Genomic DNA, 17,510 nt, shown 5'->3' on the forward strand with positions numbered 1-17,510 from the left:
TCCTAAGTAAGAGGATCTTTAGGATGAATGAATGGTTGCTAGATTTATAAGCAGCAACTTTCAAACTGAGTAGATATACCTCTTCCAGCAAAAGACTGAGATGGACATTTCTGCTTGTCCTTTCTGTACTTTGCTCTGGGATAACAGACAATTAAGAATTCTTTCTTTGTTTGCTATCCTCATGGTGATCCCATGAACAATAAGCTGCACTGACCACCAGAGCATGGTTAACAAGTGATATGTCATCTGGGCAGTAGCCACAAAAGCTGGAGTGCCTGGCATGTGCACAATCTCCTTTTAGGAGATACCAGTAACCTGTGGTGAGGTAAAGTGAGAGAGCCCCAAAATAGTACAGATCAAGAAGCAACCGTTAGAACTGGACATGGAACAACAGACTGGTTCCAAATAGGGAAAGGAGTACATCAAGGCTGTATACTGTCACCCTGCTTATTTAACTTATATGCATAGTACATCATGAGGAACGTCGGGCTGGATGAAGCACAAGCTGGAATCAAGATTGCTGGGAGAAATATCAATAACCTCAGATATGCAGATGACACCACCCTTATGGCAGAAAATGAAGAAGAACTAAAGAGCCTCTTGATGAAAGTGAAAGAGGAAAGTTAAAAAGTTGGCTTAAGGCTCAACATTCAAAAAATGAAGATCATGGCATCTGGTCCCATCACTTCATGGCAAATAGATGGGGAAACAGTGGCTGACTTTCTTTTTCTGGGCTCCAAAATCACTGCAGATGGTGACTGCAGCCATGAAATTAAAAGATGCTTACTCCTTGGAAGAAAAGTTATGACCAACCTAGACAGCATATTAAAAAGTAGAGATATTACTTTGCCAACACAAGTCCATCTAGTCAAAGCTATGATTTGTCTAGTAGTCATGTATGGATTTGAGAGTTGGACTATAAAGAAAGCTGAGCACTGAAGAATTGATGCTTTTGAACTGTGGTGTTGGAGAGGACTCTTGAGAGTCCTTGAACAGCAAGGAGATCCAACCAGTCCATCCTAAAGGAAATCAGTGCTGAATACTCATTGGAAGGACTGATGCTGAAGCTGAAACTCCAATATTTTGGCCACCTGATGTGAAGAGCTGACTCATTTGAAAAGACCCTGATGCTAGGAAAGATTGAAGGCAGGAAGAGATGGGGACAGCAAAGGATGAGATGGTTGGGTAGCATCACTGACTCAATGGACATGAATTTGAACTCTGGGAGGTAGTGATGACAGGGAGGCTTGGTGTGCTGCAGTCCGTGGGGTTGCAAAGAGTCAGACATGACTGAGTAACTGAACACAACCTAGCCTCCCTTGTCTCCACAAAGGGTTGCAATTGGCTCCTAAATGCATGCCTGCATCTCAGATGACAGCTACAAAGATAAGGGAATAGTTTTCTTTCATGGATGACTTGGCATTTCTGTCTGCTGCTTCTGTGCTGTGTTCTGGTTGGGGGGAAGCTGATTAAGAAATTGTTCTGTTTTAGTCCTGTGGGACCTGCTAATGTAAGCCCCACTGGCTTACCAGAGTCAAGATGAGCAGCATGCCTGGATGGCTGCTGTAAAAACCAGAGTTTCAGATGTATGAACAAGCTACTTTCCAGGTGATACTGGAGACCTGGGGTAGGACAGAGGGAGAGTTCAAAAATAGTGCCTACCAGTCTCCATGGCTTTTGGAGAGTATTTCATTTAGCCTCTAGATGTGGATTAAATTAGAGGCCTATCTTTCAGGCCAAAGTTTAAGATCTGCAGATGGGCCTCTTTCACAGAAATTCTGGACTCTTTTCAGTTGCATGCTGCCTTGAAGGTGGCCACAGTAAGTTTATGCAAGCTCTTTAAATACTGTTTCTTCATATCCTATGGTTTTGTGGGTCTTATTGTCACAAACCCTGTTAATTTTCAAAGTTAGATGTTTTGAAGACTTCTTAGGTGCAGATCTTAAAGGTTTGGGTGCAAAGGTGAAGTTCAAGCCTTACTTCTCAGAATCTGAGGGATGTTTTCCGTGCTGTGGAAGACTGCACCAGAGGTGGAAGTTACAGAGAGGTTGTATTTCAATCTCTCCTACCTATTCTGATGTGCATTTTTTTCTTGTGTGCCTGATGTGTAGGAGTCACTCAGCTAGTTTTTGGATTTCTTGTGGAAGATTGTTCCAAAGGCAGCTGTAGATTTGGCATGTTTGTGGGAGCAGGTAAGCTCAGAATTCTCGTATGTGGCCATCTTGAACCAGAATCCCTTTAACATTTATTGTTAATGTCTACCTTAGGAGAAAAATAATTTCATTATCTCATTTTGTGGGTCACACAACTGAGGCGGAGAGGATTTGGCATCCTTGCACAGGATCACACAGGCAGTAAAGGGGATGGCTAGGATTTGATCTCTGACGCAGGATTTCTTGGGCTACCAGGAAGTCTTCTGAAGCTTTTTAGCCAAAGTGAAATAATGAAAGGACAACTCTAGGAGTTGTTCCCTCAATCACAATATTGACATCAACTATTCTCTTTTCATTGAGTTTTTTCATGTAAAACCATGGTGCCATTGAAGAAAATCAACTAGTGTTAAAACGATTAGCAAAAGCAAAAGTCCCAATTTAAGTAAAACCATTCTCTAACTTGCTCACTCTATCATATTTCTAACATTTCCATTTTCTCAGGCCACCCAGTTCATTTACATATATCAGTGTTTGCAATATTACACAGTGGTTTGTTCTAATGTTAGCTAAGCTTTAAATATGCCTTCAGAAATACTCTGTGTAATCATGCTTGTCTCCATTTCACAATGTAACCAATAGTGTTGAGCATGTGGGGAAAGAGCCCTTTTCTCTGTCAGTGATTTCTGCTGTCAGCCTCTAAAACAGTGACATGGGGAAGCTGTTATTAAAGCTGTCTTTGTCAAATCATCCCTGGAGAAGGAAATGGCAACCCACTCCATGGGCTCTTCATAGAAAATAAGTCTACAACAGTCAACATTTCAGTCTCTTGAACACTTTATTTGTTATAAATACAAGTCCATACCACAAGATGGCACCTTCTTACTTTCCAACATCTACGATTACAAACATTCATCTTCCTAAAATGGTTTCAGCTTTTTCATGTGTTGTTTAGATATTATTGAAACCTTATAAAAGCAAGACTTCCTACAAAGAGGATCGGTGTTAGATGTATATTAAATGAGGTCAGATAATTAAATTCAAAAAAAGAATTTATAAATATTCAGATAAGAAAATTGAAATTACAAAAGCAGAGTTTGTCATCATTAAACTGAATTACAACTGTGTGTGGCTAATGCTATATCTACATGGTAAAGTTTTTGTTAAAATACAGTTTTAGTAATTAAATAATTTACCTCTTTTTTCCAATATAACCTCTAATTTCATTTGTACACCCTAACATTCAACACACATTTCATTCAAAACCACTTAGCTTTCATCTAGTCCAGCAACTACACACAGTTCATTTGTTTTCAATAGACACAACACATGAAGCGCCATCATCCTCCTGGCTACAAAACAAAATACAATTTGTAAAGGTAAAAACTCAGAATTTCTGAAATGGTAACCCATTCTCTCTGTGTTCGTGAAAATAGGCAAGCCAATTTGAAAGTCTTTGAACTGACGTAAATTCTAGAAAACTCAGTGTTGAAGTATGGGAAGAATAAGGATTTGCACTAATATAGTGCATAAGAATGCAGTATCAGACTGATCATTTACAGTAAAAGCCTTGGCCTCTCCGGATTGTCATCATGCTGCTGAGGATAAAATTTACTTAAGTCTGTGGGAATTCCATCATGTTTTCTTCCTCCCATTTCCAAACAGGAAGAGAAGGGTTTTCAGGTCCCTTGGGAAAATCAAAAAACATTAAACACTCACACCCACAAACAACTGGAAAGCAAAATGGCAGACCTAATAATCCTTGACTCCATGTCCAAATGAAGTTGAGGCAATATTACTTTTGCAGTATTTGTATTCTGCTCAGTATATCACACCATGAGATTCCTCAAAAAACTGAGAAGTCTGAGAGCTACAAAATAGAAAGCGGTTAAGGCAGTTGATGTCTACATTTGGATTTCTTTTTTCGGGTTACATGTCTAAGTCTCCATCGTAGGCTAAGGTCAGAGGCTTCTGTTGGGGAGGTGTGCTTTGATGCGGTTTTGGCTTCTTGCTGTAAAGGGAAAAGAATTCCTGAGATGAAGAAAGTTCTCAGAGCTCTGTTTCATCTGCCAAAGAAAACTGTAAGGTACAGAAATCCAAGTGGTTAGACAAAAGACTGATTTCTCTGGACTGGCGGGTTCCTTTTTGGAATACTGGTGTACTTTAACCCTTAAACCAGGAGAAGCCTTTCTTTTCCCCCCAAAATCTTATAAATCTTAAAAATAGTTTAGTGGAAACAATGAACTTGGTAAAGGGCCACTTTCCTTTGTTTATACGCTGTAATGTGAACATCTGTTGCTCACTAATTCCTAAGCTACCAAGACCTCCACAGCACAGATGTTTTAACATCATAAGTAGCTAGAACAGCCAGATTCTCTTGCTTTACTCTGCTGTTGTTTTTAAGTAAACACACTTCTGCTCGGGCTTGAAACCTGGCATCTAGCTGCCAAGTCACCAAGGTCTGTTAGGAGAATTTCACTGATGTACCAGGCAAAAGCTTTCTCTTCCGGTCTCTGTGCTCCCTGAGTTTGACATCTTTGCCAGGTTAGAGAGGGCTGTTCTTGCTTCTCACACAGAGAGAAGCTGAAACTGAGTTACATTCCCCAGACTCTCAGCAATGTCCCAGATCTGGGGCAAACCATGCTCCATTATGCCTTTTGATTCTCAGTGTGGGTGAATGTCAACTAATGAGTACTTACAGTTTAATTCTGCTACACACTGCCTTCCCCACCATCATTCTGTCTCCCTTCTGTCCTCAGTGTCTAGGCTTTGCCATGCCTTCAGAGCCCAGCTCTTTGGGTTGTCCTCACCAAGAGGGAGCCACCTCTGGCTTTGTCTCCAGATTTCTATACTATTTATTTTCTTGCAGCATGTTATTAATTGGATGCATGTACTAAGTGCCAAGCCCTGTGCTGAGCACTTTACATGAAACACCTCAATAAATCCCAGGCCAGAAGTGAGAGAAGGGGGCATGGGGATTATCATTACTACTTGACAGAGAAGGACTGGAGAGGTTATTACCTTCCTCAAGTCACTGAGTGAGTGGCAGAGCCTAGAATCCAAATGCATCTTGTACACACAGGAAAAACACTTTTAACCCTTCAGTGCATTCTCCTTGTAGCCACATTATTAATTAGGCACTTGGTAGCAACAACTCTTTTGTCTGTACATATAGTTAATTTTTAATACTTTGAGTGAATGTAAATTAAAAACAAACATTTTAATCTGTACAGTTGATTGGCATTTTGAACATTATGTTGCAATGTTGCATAATCATTACCCCAAAGGGAAACTCTTCCCACTAAGCAGTCTACACTTTGGAACAAGTAGCCTTTGGGACACTTTCCAAATACCATTCTTTAAGGCAGCTCCGAGAAACCAGCATTTGTCCAAAGGAGGAGACTAATGTAATGCATTATATAAGGCTATATATTTTACAAAATGCAATGTATCATAAAGGGGGTAATTAGGAACTGTTACGGACTCAATATTTGCATTACCCTTTCCTCAATCATATGTTGAAATCTTAACTCTGAATGTGATGGTATTTGGAGGTGGAAGATGGCCTTTGGAAGGTGATAAGGCATTCTCTACCCCTGGCAACCACCTGTCAACTTTCTGCCCCTGTAAATTTGCCTATTCTGGATATTTCCTATGGAATTATACTGTATGTGTGGCTTTTTGTGTCTGGCTTCTTTTACTTAATGGCTAAAAAGTTGAGAATTGCATGATGCGTGCATTTTACCACAAAAGAGACACATGTCTGATGACATTTTTTTATAGGGAGAATCTCCTAGTTTAAAATACTGAGAGAAACTTTGTTTGAAACAATTTATAGATGCTAGAAGCAATTTATAGATGTTGAAGAGGTGAATTAGAATTGATTTCTAAAAAGCCTATTGACAGGAACCAGAGATCCTACAGCGTCCACACCCGGCATACAGTAGGTGTCTGTGTGTGACTGAGTGCTGGGCATGGGCTGCAGGCAAAAACATCCTCAACAGTGGAGAGGCAGAAATAAGCTTCAAAATTCACTGCAGAGGTATACTCACCCTAGGCCTGTTCCCCTTCTCAAAGAACAGGGACTGCATAATTATCTGAATAACATCCAAATTTGTCTATATTAATGTATATGTAGAATCCAGTGGCTCTAGTCACACTGCCAGGCTCCAGCTTGGGTCCAGAGCACACTAATCTGCATTTAAAGGGACTAAAAACTCACACAAATGAGAATTTACAACAAATTGGAAGTGACAGTTTGTCTATTATCCACCCTAGGGATGGTAGTAGAAGGTGTCCTAATGTCCAAAAGAATAGGAGGAATTTCATTTGGAATGACCATAGGGATCTTCTACCTCCTCCATCTCCTGCTGTTTTAGGGGAAGAAAAGAGAGGGGCAAAAAATAAAGGTGTTTCCAGAGTTTCTGGCAATTCACTTTTAAAAATATTTATTTTAATGACATATAATTGATTTACAATGTTGTTAATTTCTGCTGTACAGTGATTTAGTTATATGTATATATGTTCTTTTCCATTATAGTTTATCACAAGATATTGAATATAATTCCCTGTGTTATACAGTCAGACTTTGTTGTCCATTCTCTATACAACAGTTTACATTTGGCAATCCATTCTCTCTTTTTTTTTTTTGAGGAATTGGCTTCTCTAAAAAAATTATTTCATTGGAGTATAGTTGATTTACAATGTTGTTAGTTTCTGCTGTTCAGCAAAGTAAATCAGTTATACACATACATATGTCTACACTTTGTCAGATTCTTTTCTCATATAGGTCATTGCAGAGTATTGAATAGAGTTTCCTGTGTTATACAGTGATCCTTATTAGTTACCTAGGCTCAGGGGTAAAGAATCTGTCTTCCAGTGCAGGAGACTTGGGTTCGACCCCTGGGTCAGAAAGATCCCCTGGAGAAGGAATTGGCAACCCACTCCAATATTCTTGCCTGGGAAATCCCATAGACAGAGGAACCTGACAGGCTACCATCCATGAGGTTGCAAAAGAATCATACATGACTTAGTGACGAAATAACAAGCATGTGACTCCCAATCTCCCAATATATCCCATCCCACCTGGTAACCATAAGTTTGTTTTCTGTGTCTGTGAGTGTATTTCTGTTGGTAAGTTCATTTGTATCATTTTTTTTTTTAGATTCCACAAATAAGTGATCATAACATTTGTCATCATATTTGTCTTCGACTTACCTCACTCAGTATGACAATCTCTGGGTCTGTCCATGTTGCTGCAAATGGCATTATTCTAACTGGCATTTGTTAAGGGCTTCCCAGCAGCACTAGTAGTAAAGAACTTGCCTGGGAATTCCCATGGACAGAGGAGCCCGGTGAGCTACAACACACAGGGTCAAAGAGAGTTGGACATGACTGAAGCGACTTAGCACACACAGCTACGTAGGAGAAACATGGGAAATGACGTCCTGGGATGTGGGGAAGAGGGGTAGAGACGGGTAGCTCTTTATGAAAAGACAACAGTATTGGTTACCAAAGGAGGTGGTGGTTAGAGTTAAATTAGGAGATTGGGATTAATATATACACACTACTATTCATATATACTATATTATATATGAAATAGGTAAACAAGGACCTACATTATGGCACAGGAACTCTACTCAGTATCTTGTAATAATCTGTAATGGAAAAGAATTTGAAAAGGAACAGATATGTATATACACATATACATACACACACACACACACAAAGAAATGGCAACCCACTCCAGTATTCTTGCCTGGAAAATCCCATGGACAGGGAGCCTGGCAGCTATAGTCCATGGAGTCACAAAGAGTCAGGCACAACAACTGAGCTTGCGCATGCATGCACACACACACACATATATATATAAAACTGAATCACTTTTCTGTACACTTGAAACTAACAACATTGTAAAGTAAGTATGCTTCAATAAAAATAAAATCCCCCTCTCCCTCATGAAAGAGACAATATTGCCTAGGAGACATCTAAACTTGGCCAGCCTCTAGGAGCTGTGCCTAGAAAATTCAGCTCAAATATTACTTGAATTTTTACACCAGTTTACAGGTATGGAATTGTGAACGTTGTGCTCACCTCTAGGACAAAAAAAGAGGTGGCTCCTAGTGTGTAGGCTTGGGGTTTTTGTGGTGTGTGTTGGGATGGTTGTGACAAAGGCTTCATTTCATGATGTCTCTCTTCATACCTTGTAAGCTCTCAGTTGATGTATTAAAATCACAGCTATGAATGTGTGAGGGGCTTCCCTTGTGGCTCAGCTGGTAAAGAATCTGCCTGTAATGTGGGAGACCTGGGTTCAATCCCTGGTTTGGGAAGATCCCCTGGAGAAGGGAAAGGCTACCCACTCCAGTATTCTGGCCTGGAGAATTCCATGGACTGTATAGGCCATGGGGTCGCAAAGAGTCCGACATGACTGAGTGACTTTCACACACATGAATGTGTGAGATCTGAGAACTTTTAGTGAGTTTAAAAGTTAGCAACCACTGAATAATGTGGTAATGCTGCTGAGAAGCTGTGGCTTTAGAGCTTCCTGGCTGGTTAAAAAGAACCCTAAGAGAAAGATCTGAGTAGGGGCCTGCCCTCTGCAAAGTCAGCAAATAGGAAACTTTTCTTCAGAAGCCCCTGCTCCCTTTCCTTTCTTCCTTCCTGATCTTTATTAGGAAATTCATTTAGAAATAGTTTTTAAATTATTTTTCTCTTTTCAACTCTGCTATCAGGTAAGGTATGAGCACCTCACTCACACTAAATCAGGACCCCTAAATGCCTGGCCCGTGGGCCGCCACCACCCCCAGGCATCCTGTGCCCGTGGTGGCCATCTCCCATCCATCACACACTTCTTTCCTGTTGAGCCCAGGAATAGCCTCATAATTCTTCCTAATGCAGCGCTCTTGACAGCCACTACCACTTTTAGAGTTTGCACAAGGGAGAAAACCATTATGCAGCTCTGGCTGTAAGAGATCATTGACTGACACGTTTTAAAGTCACCTTTTCCATGATCATTTGCATTTTAGCAAAGGATAAGCCCATTAGACCAGAAAAGCGAGTTCATTATGAAAAGACAGGTAAGTGCTGACACTTCTCACCACCCTTGATTGCAAGCCACAGGACCCAGACCAGACGACACAAACAGTCAGCCACTCATGAGGGCTGAGCCTCGAAGGTGGCAGCATCACCTTCAAACTTGAGAGCCCATTCCCTGCATTGTGCTGAGCAAGATAGAATAGATGTGGTTCTCCAAGTAACTTCCAGACACTATGTCTAGATTAACTAAAAGCTCACCCAATGGTCGTTCCCACTAAATGACCTCATGGATCTTTATTGCCAGGGGAGCTAGGGCATCAGTAATATTTCAAGAAACCCAAATGTTTATGGCAGACATACAAAGGATCATATCTAACCAAAGCAGTCCTTGAGAAGACTATTTTTCTCTATTTTCTGAAAAACATTTCCAAATGTTATTATAAATTGCTTTCATCTAAAGTATACACCTAACACCTGGCATGTTATAGCAGCTCTCTTGTCCTAAGTTTTTTATTTTGAAGGAGAAAATATAAAATCTCCAAAACTGTCATCTTCTAACTCTTCTGCAAGCTATTTAATAGAAATAGATGCTGTGAAAACCTATTTGGATTCTTTAGGCAGCTCATATGTAACAGTAAGTGTTTTGATATCACTAAGTCTGTTCCCAGGTCTATAACTTACTTTTCTTGGGAAATGAAGATCTGCTAAAAAATGGAAAAGGTGTAGACATTAAATTGAGTCTAAAGAGTTTTCAGGATTACTCAAGGACAAGAAATTACAGAGACTGGAAGCCCAGTGGAAAGGGGTTAAGACATTTGAGGGTTAAGACGAATCTGGAGCTGATTTTACCAGGCTGATACCCTTACATAAGTTATTGAACTTTTCTGAGTATGGCTTACTCCCTCTTTAAAATAAAGATGATAATAACAACACTTTATTGGATTATTGGAAAGACTGAATAAGGCAACCTATGTAAAGCACTTTGACATATGTGAATATTAGATTTTTTTCTTGACCTTTAAAGATCATGGGCAATAGATTGTTTTAGCTTATCCACTCATTGATTCATTCACTTATTTAATAAATATTTGTGAAACTTGTACTCTAAAAAATAAGTCATTAAAGCTCTTCTCCCCCACCCCCAAGTCCTTATGGTTTGGTAGATGTTGGAAGACGTTTATACAAGTAACTACAATGCCAGCATGGAGTAAATGCCACAGGGCTGGCAGCTTATACAAGTTATTCCAGGCTGTTTCATAAGGAAAAAGTTGGCATTTAAATTTTTATTGGGAAGAACTGTTAGAATGCCAATAACTTATGAAAATTAATTCTAGAAGAATGAACTGTAAGGAGTAAACCATGCAAGCAGAAGCTTTCTTGTGAAATAAGATACCACACTATGTACCCTAATGTAAGGTAACGCTTCCCAAAACACTATCCTTCAGAAAGAGGTTGTAGCCTTATATTCAACTCCTATAAATATTATGAAAGATTACAATATAAAAAGTATTTTAATGGAGATCATAAATATACATGAGCAGTACAAATAAAATGACAAACTTCCCTAATATATATTAATAGATACTTACATCTTGAGATAAAACCTCTGAAATAGCAACACAAGCAGATTGAAAGAAGTGTTGTATCTCAACCAACTTGGATGGATATGAGTATAGTAAACTTGAAATGTTGACTTTGATGTAGAATGAGATTTTAAATGCTTCAATGATAAAGCAACAATTTAAATACAAGGCAATGGCACCCCACTCCAGTACTCTTGCCTGGAAAATCCCATGGACCAAGGAGCCTGGTAGGCTGCAGTCCATGGGGTCGCTAAGAGTCGGACACAAGTGTGCGACTTCCCTTTCACTTTTCACTTTCATGCATTGGAGAAGGAAATGGCAACCCACTCCAGTGTTCTTGCCTGGAGAATCCCAGGGACGGGGGAGCCTGGTGGGCTGCCGTCTCTGGGGTCGCAGAGTCAGACATGACTGAAGTGACTTAGCAGCAAGCCTATGCAACACACTGGGGCATAGAGAAATATGAAAATGAAGTTGAAGGAGTTGTTTGGGCTCAAATAGTGGAAGGCTTTTATTGACTTGCAAGGCAGCCAGAACATGACTTTCATGTTGGTGTCAATGGGAAGCCACTGCTGGTGTTTGAGGAGGAAAGGGGCTGATCACTTGGCTAAGTTTTAAGAAGACTAATCTGGCTATAGACAGTTGAAAGGAGGATTGTAGGGCTTCCAAATATGGAGCTAACTGCTACTTCCAATGGGGGATTATTAAGGGTGGATACTGAGGATGAAAAAAATAGATATACTATACACATAAGTATCTATATAATTTGGTCACTAAACAGTAGGGGATGATTCCCTTGATCTTTTACATTAAAAATTCTCTAGAAAATTATGTTTGTCACCACAATTCAGTGAGGTACCTATAATCAATCCCCAGAGCCTAGGAAGGGCTACAGTAAGTATTGTTGAAGGAATGGATTAAGGATAACATACTTTTAAGCTGAAAGAAAGGGAGAAGTGTAAAAGGGCAGAATTTATGAATGTTAAATTTTAATTTTTAATCTTTTGGATATTCAAGGAAGAAGGAACCATAGAATCTGGAATTGGGGATGTGACTGTGAAGTAGAATACATCTCAGCTTTCACAGACTAATAGACTAGCTGATTATCTTACACTATACTGGGCCCTTGCTTTGAGAGCAGTTTCTCATCTATCAAGCCTTTATGTTCTTTGTTTCAAGTTGAGATCTTTTCCTCATTTTTTCTAGTGGCGAATGCTTCCTATCACTCTCAAGCTCACATAAGGTTTTCCACTTCACATTTGTTCATTAAGACAGGATCTAGACAATACAAAATTAATTCAAACATAACTGGTCAAATCATTTGATTTTAAGGTAAATAACTGAAGGTGTTACTTTTTTATTGCAACACTGAGGAAGTATTAGCTGGATAGCAATCCAACTTCTAGAAATTCAATCTCAATCACTATAGGTGGCAGAAAGAATTAAAGTCACTTGATTTTCTTTACTAACTTTCACTGACCGAGAGCAAAGACTTAAAAACCTGTGTAACCTTGGAAGTATGAGCTAAAATACAAAGACTGGATTTGAATTGAGATTAAAAACTTGGGCAAAAATTGTCAAGGAAACAGTTTGAGACAGATGATGAATATAAATATCTCGATTTAGAGAAAAAAGCAAAGTAACACTTTATGAAAATTAAAAAAAAACCTTTGAAAAATTTCAGGAAGCTAATAAAATATTCTCAACACACTTAAAAATATTCAAAGGTATTTACTTCTGTCTGGTTTTAAGATTAGCTCATCAAATAAGATATATACAATAAAGTAATCACCATTTTGTGAGAATAATATACTTAAGGAACTAGTTGCTTACAAAACAGGGTTCCTGGAATGGACAAATTTTCTTTTATGGTTGGTCACTGTAGATAAACACCTGACTCTACTGTCTAAAATATACTCATAGGTTTTTTGAACCAACTGGTCAATTTAACATACTTGGTAAAAATAGGTCAGTTTGAGAAGAAAATTTAAGAACTAGAATTTTCTCAGCCTTGCCTGCTATTAGTTACCTGGGGCTCTTTTAATTACTCCTGCATGTGGTCAAGTTGTCTGGATGCTTAAATCAGAATTCCTGGAGCTAGAGATAGCAGAAAGGAAAATTTAAAAAAAGTACCTTGTAAAATCTCACTCCCCTAAAATAAAATACTGAGGAATAAACCTGACCAAAAAGGTGAAATAAACCCACAAACCTATGGTCAATTCATCTTTGACAAAGGAGGCAAGAATGTACAATGAAAAAAAAAGTCTGCTCAGCCAGGGGTGCTGGGACAGCTGGACATATGCATGTAAATCAATGAAGTTAGAACACCATAGACAAAAATAAACTCAAGATGGTTTAAAGACTTAAACATTAAGACATTATATTATAAAACTCCTAGAAGAGAGCATAGGCAAAACATTCTCTGACATAACGTGTACCAATATTTTCTTAGGTCAGTCTCCCAAGGCAATAGAAATAAAAACAAAGATAAACAAATTGGGCCTAATCAAACTTACAAGCCTTTTGCATAGTACAGGAAACCATAAACAAAATAAAAAGACAACCTACAAGTGAGAGAATATATTTGCAAATCATGTGATTGACAAGGGCTTGATTTCCAAAATGTACAAACAACACATACAACTCAACAAGAAAACAACCCAATTAAAAAAAAATGGGCAGAAGACTTAAGTAGCCACTTCTCCAAAGACATACAGATGGCCAATAGGCACATGAAAAGGTGCTCAACATCACTACTTATTAGAAAAGTGCAAATCAAAACCACAATGAGATACCACTTCACACCAGTCAGAATGGCCATCATTAAATAGTCTACAGATAATAGATGGTGGAGAGAGCATGGGGAAAAAGAAACCCTCCTATATTGTTAGTGGGAATTTATTGAATAAGTTGGTGAAGCCACTGTGTGAAACAGCATGGAAGTCCCTCAGAAAACTAAAATAGAAATATCAAATGATCCAGCAATCCCAATTCTGGCCATACATCCATACGTGAAGTTGCTTAGTCGTGTCCGACTCTTTGTGACCCCATGGACTGCAGCCTACCAGGCTCCTCTGTCCATGGGATTTTCTAGGCAATAGTACTGGAGTGGATTGCCATTTCCTTCTCCAAGGGATCTTCCCAACCCAGGGATCGAACCTGGGTCTCCTGCATCATAGACAGACGCTTTACCGTCTGAACCACCAGGGAAGTACACAACCTTAGAAAAAATATATGCACCCCTATATTCATAGCACCACTATTCACAATTGCCAAGACATGGAAAAAATCTGTATGTCCATTGACAAATGAATGGATAAAGAAAATTCTTTTACAAATATGCGATGGAATAGTACTCAGCCATAAAAAAGAATGGAATAATGCCATTTGCAGGAACATGGATGGACCTAGACATTAACACAGTAAGTGAAGTAAGTCCGAGAAAGACAAAAATGTCCTATGATATCACTACATGTGAACTCTACAGTATATAAATGAAACTGTCTACGAAACAGAAACAGACTCACAGAGATATAGAACAGATGTGTGGTTGCCAAGTGGGAGGGTGGTAGGAGTTGTAAGCTTTTATACCTAGAATGGATAAACAACAAGGTCCTACTATATACAGCACAGAGAACTATTTTCTATATCCTGTCCCCATAATGGAAAATGAAAAAGAATGTGTGTGTATACATATGTGCCTGCTGAGCTGCTTCAGTCGTGTCCGACTCTTTGCAACGCTATGCTCTATAGCCTGCCAGGCTTCTCCATCCATGGGATTCTCCAGGCAAGAATACTGGAATGGATTGTCATTTCCTTCTCCAGGGTGTGTGTATGTATTTGTGTGTGTGTATGTGTGTATAAACTGAATCACTTTGTCTAACAGCAGAAATTAAAACAACATTGTAAATCAACTACACTTAATTAAAAAAAAAAAAAAAACAACTCTGTGATTAAGTCCTGGTACTAAGAGGTACCAGGAAATTCCAGTGTGTTAAAATGGTACTGATCTAAATCAAAATTGTAAAATGGGAAAGCCCTGATTAATGATTTGCCTCGTATACCTGTGATATTATATGAAAGCCAAATACAAAAATGTTATTTCAAATGAGGACAATAAAGATAATACTCTCCCACTTAAACTATTTAGCAATTCTAATGTTGGTGATTATTTGTGAGTTTAAGGGTCCTGTTTTAATGACCAGATTTCAACATAAGTTTTCTTTTAGTATAATATGCCACCAATGAAAATATAGAGTATAAACTTTTTACTAGTTAGTACTTACCAAACAAGGTAGGAAGTAAATACTAGGAAAATCATGATAAGAAAACCACCACCTGAAACTCCATAAACCCAAATTTTCACTCGGCCATCTGTTTAAAATAAAAAATAACAGGCTTAGCATACAAAAGCTTTTATTTCTCATTTATTTAGTGTATTATTTATTTCTCATCTGAATTCTGAGATTTGCATAAGTCAGAAGCATATGTGAAAATACTCACATGTGACAGCTATCAAATGTCCAAAAAATAGGTGAAAATATTAAATATAGGTTATCAATTTTTTCACAATGCCAAAGACCAGTGCTACTAATCAGTACTTCATAAAATCTAACAACTTGTAGGATATTTTGAATTTATTTTCATTTATATATACTTCTAATACAAAAGTATTACAAAGCATATCCACATGTAGAAGTATATATTATTTTGTATTTAATATCTGCAAGAGGTTAAAAAAAAAAGAACCAAATAGTCTGATCTATTTTGTGATTTTAACTATATGACACACACCTTGACTGTATGTATGGTGTGTGTATGTATAAATTTGAGTTGTTTCTGGAAAACACATGGTTTTTGTTATGTTTTACATGAGCACACAGTTAACTAAACTTAGAATTGCACTGATAATAGCAATTCCTTAGCTTCCCAAAAGGAATTATGCTCCTTTCTGAAAGATGTACACACCAAGGTTCATTATACTACTTTGACTGTAATTAACTGTAGGTCCAGAAAAACACATGTCAGAATCTTATTCTAAGACCTTCATGGGATAAAAAACAATCTATTGTAAACATTTGTTTGAAAGAAAATCACTATTACTTTCAATTATATTGTGACTATCTATTACAGTTTTGGCTTACAAGACACTTTCAAGCCTCAATCGGGTTTTAGAATGAGTTTTCAACATAGTAATGACCCTTTTTATGGTCATAAAACTTTTAACAAAGCTTTGATTTTGATCTCTTTGAAACACTAATGATGTGATCCCCTAGTCTGAATTTTTTACATTGGCAATTAAAAAAAGTCTTCCCTGAGTGACAATGTACTTTTCATCTTATTACCCCTAAACCTCATAAAGCTGAACTATTGTAAGATCCAGTGCTTTTAAATCCCTATTGCAGAGGTATGTGATCTGGGTGACCTTTAAATCATGTTACTTAAAGAAGAATTAATATAGCTGTTTATACGAAGCTAATGCTGTATAGCACAGAGGGCTTAGCTCGGTTCTCTGTAATGACCTGGGTAGATGTGATGAGGAGGGAAGTCCAAGAAAGAGGGGATATATGTGTGCATGTGACTGATTCACTTCATTGTACAGCAGAAACTAACATAACATTGTAAAGCATTTATACTACAATAAAAAATAATTTTAAAAAAAGATATGTAGTGGAAAATTAGTCTTCCTGCCAATCTCTGAGCTCCCTACCCAGGTGCCACTGTTACCAATTTATGAACCATCTCATAGTTTTCTCTGCAAATGCAAGCGAGTATATACACAACATACATGCACTTTTTAAAAAGACACAAATTGTCCTTATCATTCATTTTGGTACTACTTTTCCACCTAACAATACATAATAAAAATATTTCCATACTAGTTCATAAAGGCAGGTCCATCTCATCCTTTTTAATACCCCTAAGAGACATTACACAGTTGAATCATATTTTTGTTTGTTATTCTGTTTGTAGACATTTATGTTATTTCCATTCATTTGCTATATAATAAGCAATCATATAATGAATATCATTTACATTCTTCTCTCAGTATATGTGTGTATATTTGTATGATTAATTTGTAGGAGGAAAATTTTAGGTCAAAATGTATGATAGGTTTTGCCTAATTGCCTTCCTGAGAGTTTGCTCAAATTTTTAACCCCATTATGAGAACCTAATGAAAGTTATAAACTTTCTCACAGACTAAATATATATTTTACATATATGTTTATATACATACATACATATACAAGTGTATATATGAGTATACATATATGTATGTGTCTGTGTTTATGCATGTATGTGTACACACATGTATAGTCACATACATGGTATTGATGCTTCAGTTAGATCTCCAGTTTAAGGACTTCATTTGTGGATTTGAAAACTCATTTTCTTGGAACCTCATCTTAATTCTCTCTCTGAAATAGGGTCTAGAAGCAGTGAGTGAGACTGGCTGCATTTCATAGCATGCTTCCCTCAATTTTAAGTCTGTTTCTCTAGCTAAACATCACAGATGAATATGATTTTTAATATCTATGGCATGCCCAGATGTACTATGGAACCAAAGTTAAGATATTGTGGTCATCCTTATAAGCTAGTCACAGAATGTCTTGTTTCTTCCACTAGATCTAGGGTCCTTTGTGCCTGGGCTCTAGTTTTGCTTCATTTGAGCATGTCATCAGGGCACTTTGGTATGACCAAGGCTTAGGATCTGGGCGGAAAGTTCCCAAGGTATATTTTGTCT

At 38.0% G+C, this 17,510-nt stretch overlaps 1 protein-coding gene and 1 non-coding gene across 2 annotated transcripts in view; both read right to left on the reverse strand.

Moving 5' to 3' along the window:
- Positions 1-2,969: 2,969 nt before the first annotated feature.
- Positions 2,970-17,510, reverse strand: part of THSD7B (thrombospondin type 1 domain containing 7B) — a 929,494-nt gene continuing 914,953 nt past the window's right edge. The window contains exons 26-27 of the mRNA XM_061439032.1: positions 15,052-15,139; positions 2,970-4,161 (exon numbers count right to left, since the gene is read on the reverse strand). Of these exons, the coding sequence (XP_061295016.1) occupies positions 4,080-4,161; positions 15,052-15,139 (170 nt within the window). The 3' untranslated portion in view covers positions 2,970-4,079. The remainder of the gene's footprint in view (positions 4,162-15,051; positions 15,140-17,510) is intronic.
- TRNAH-AUG (transfer RNA histidin (anticodon AUG)) lies at positions 13,904-13,975 on the reverse strand. The gene has a single exon. It is a non-coding gene; the product is annotated as a tRNA-His (tRNA).

This window comes from Bos javanicus, chromosome 2 (genome assembly GCF_032452875.1).
Source record: "Bos javanicus breed banteng chromosome 2, ARS-OSU_banteng_1.0, whole genome shotgun sequence".
NCBI lineage: Eukaryota > Metazoa > Chordata > Mammalia > Artiodactyla > Bovidae > Bos > Bos javanicus.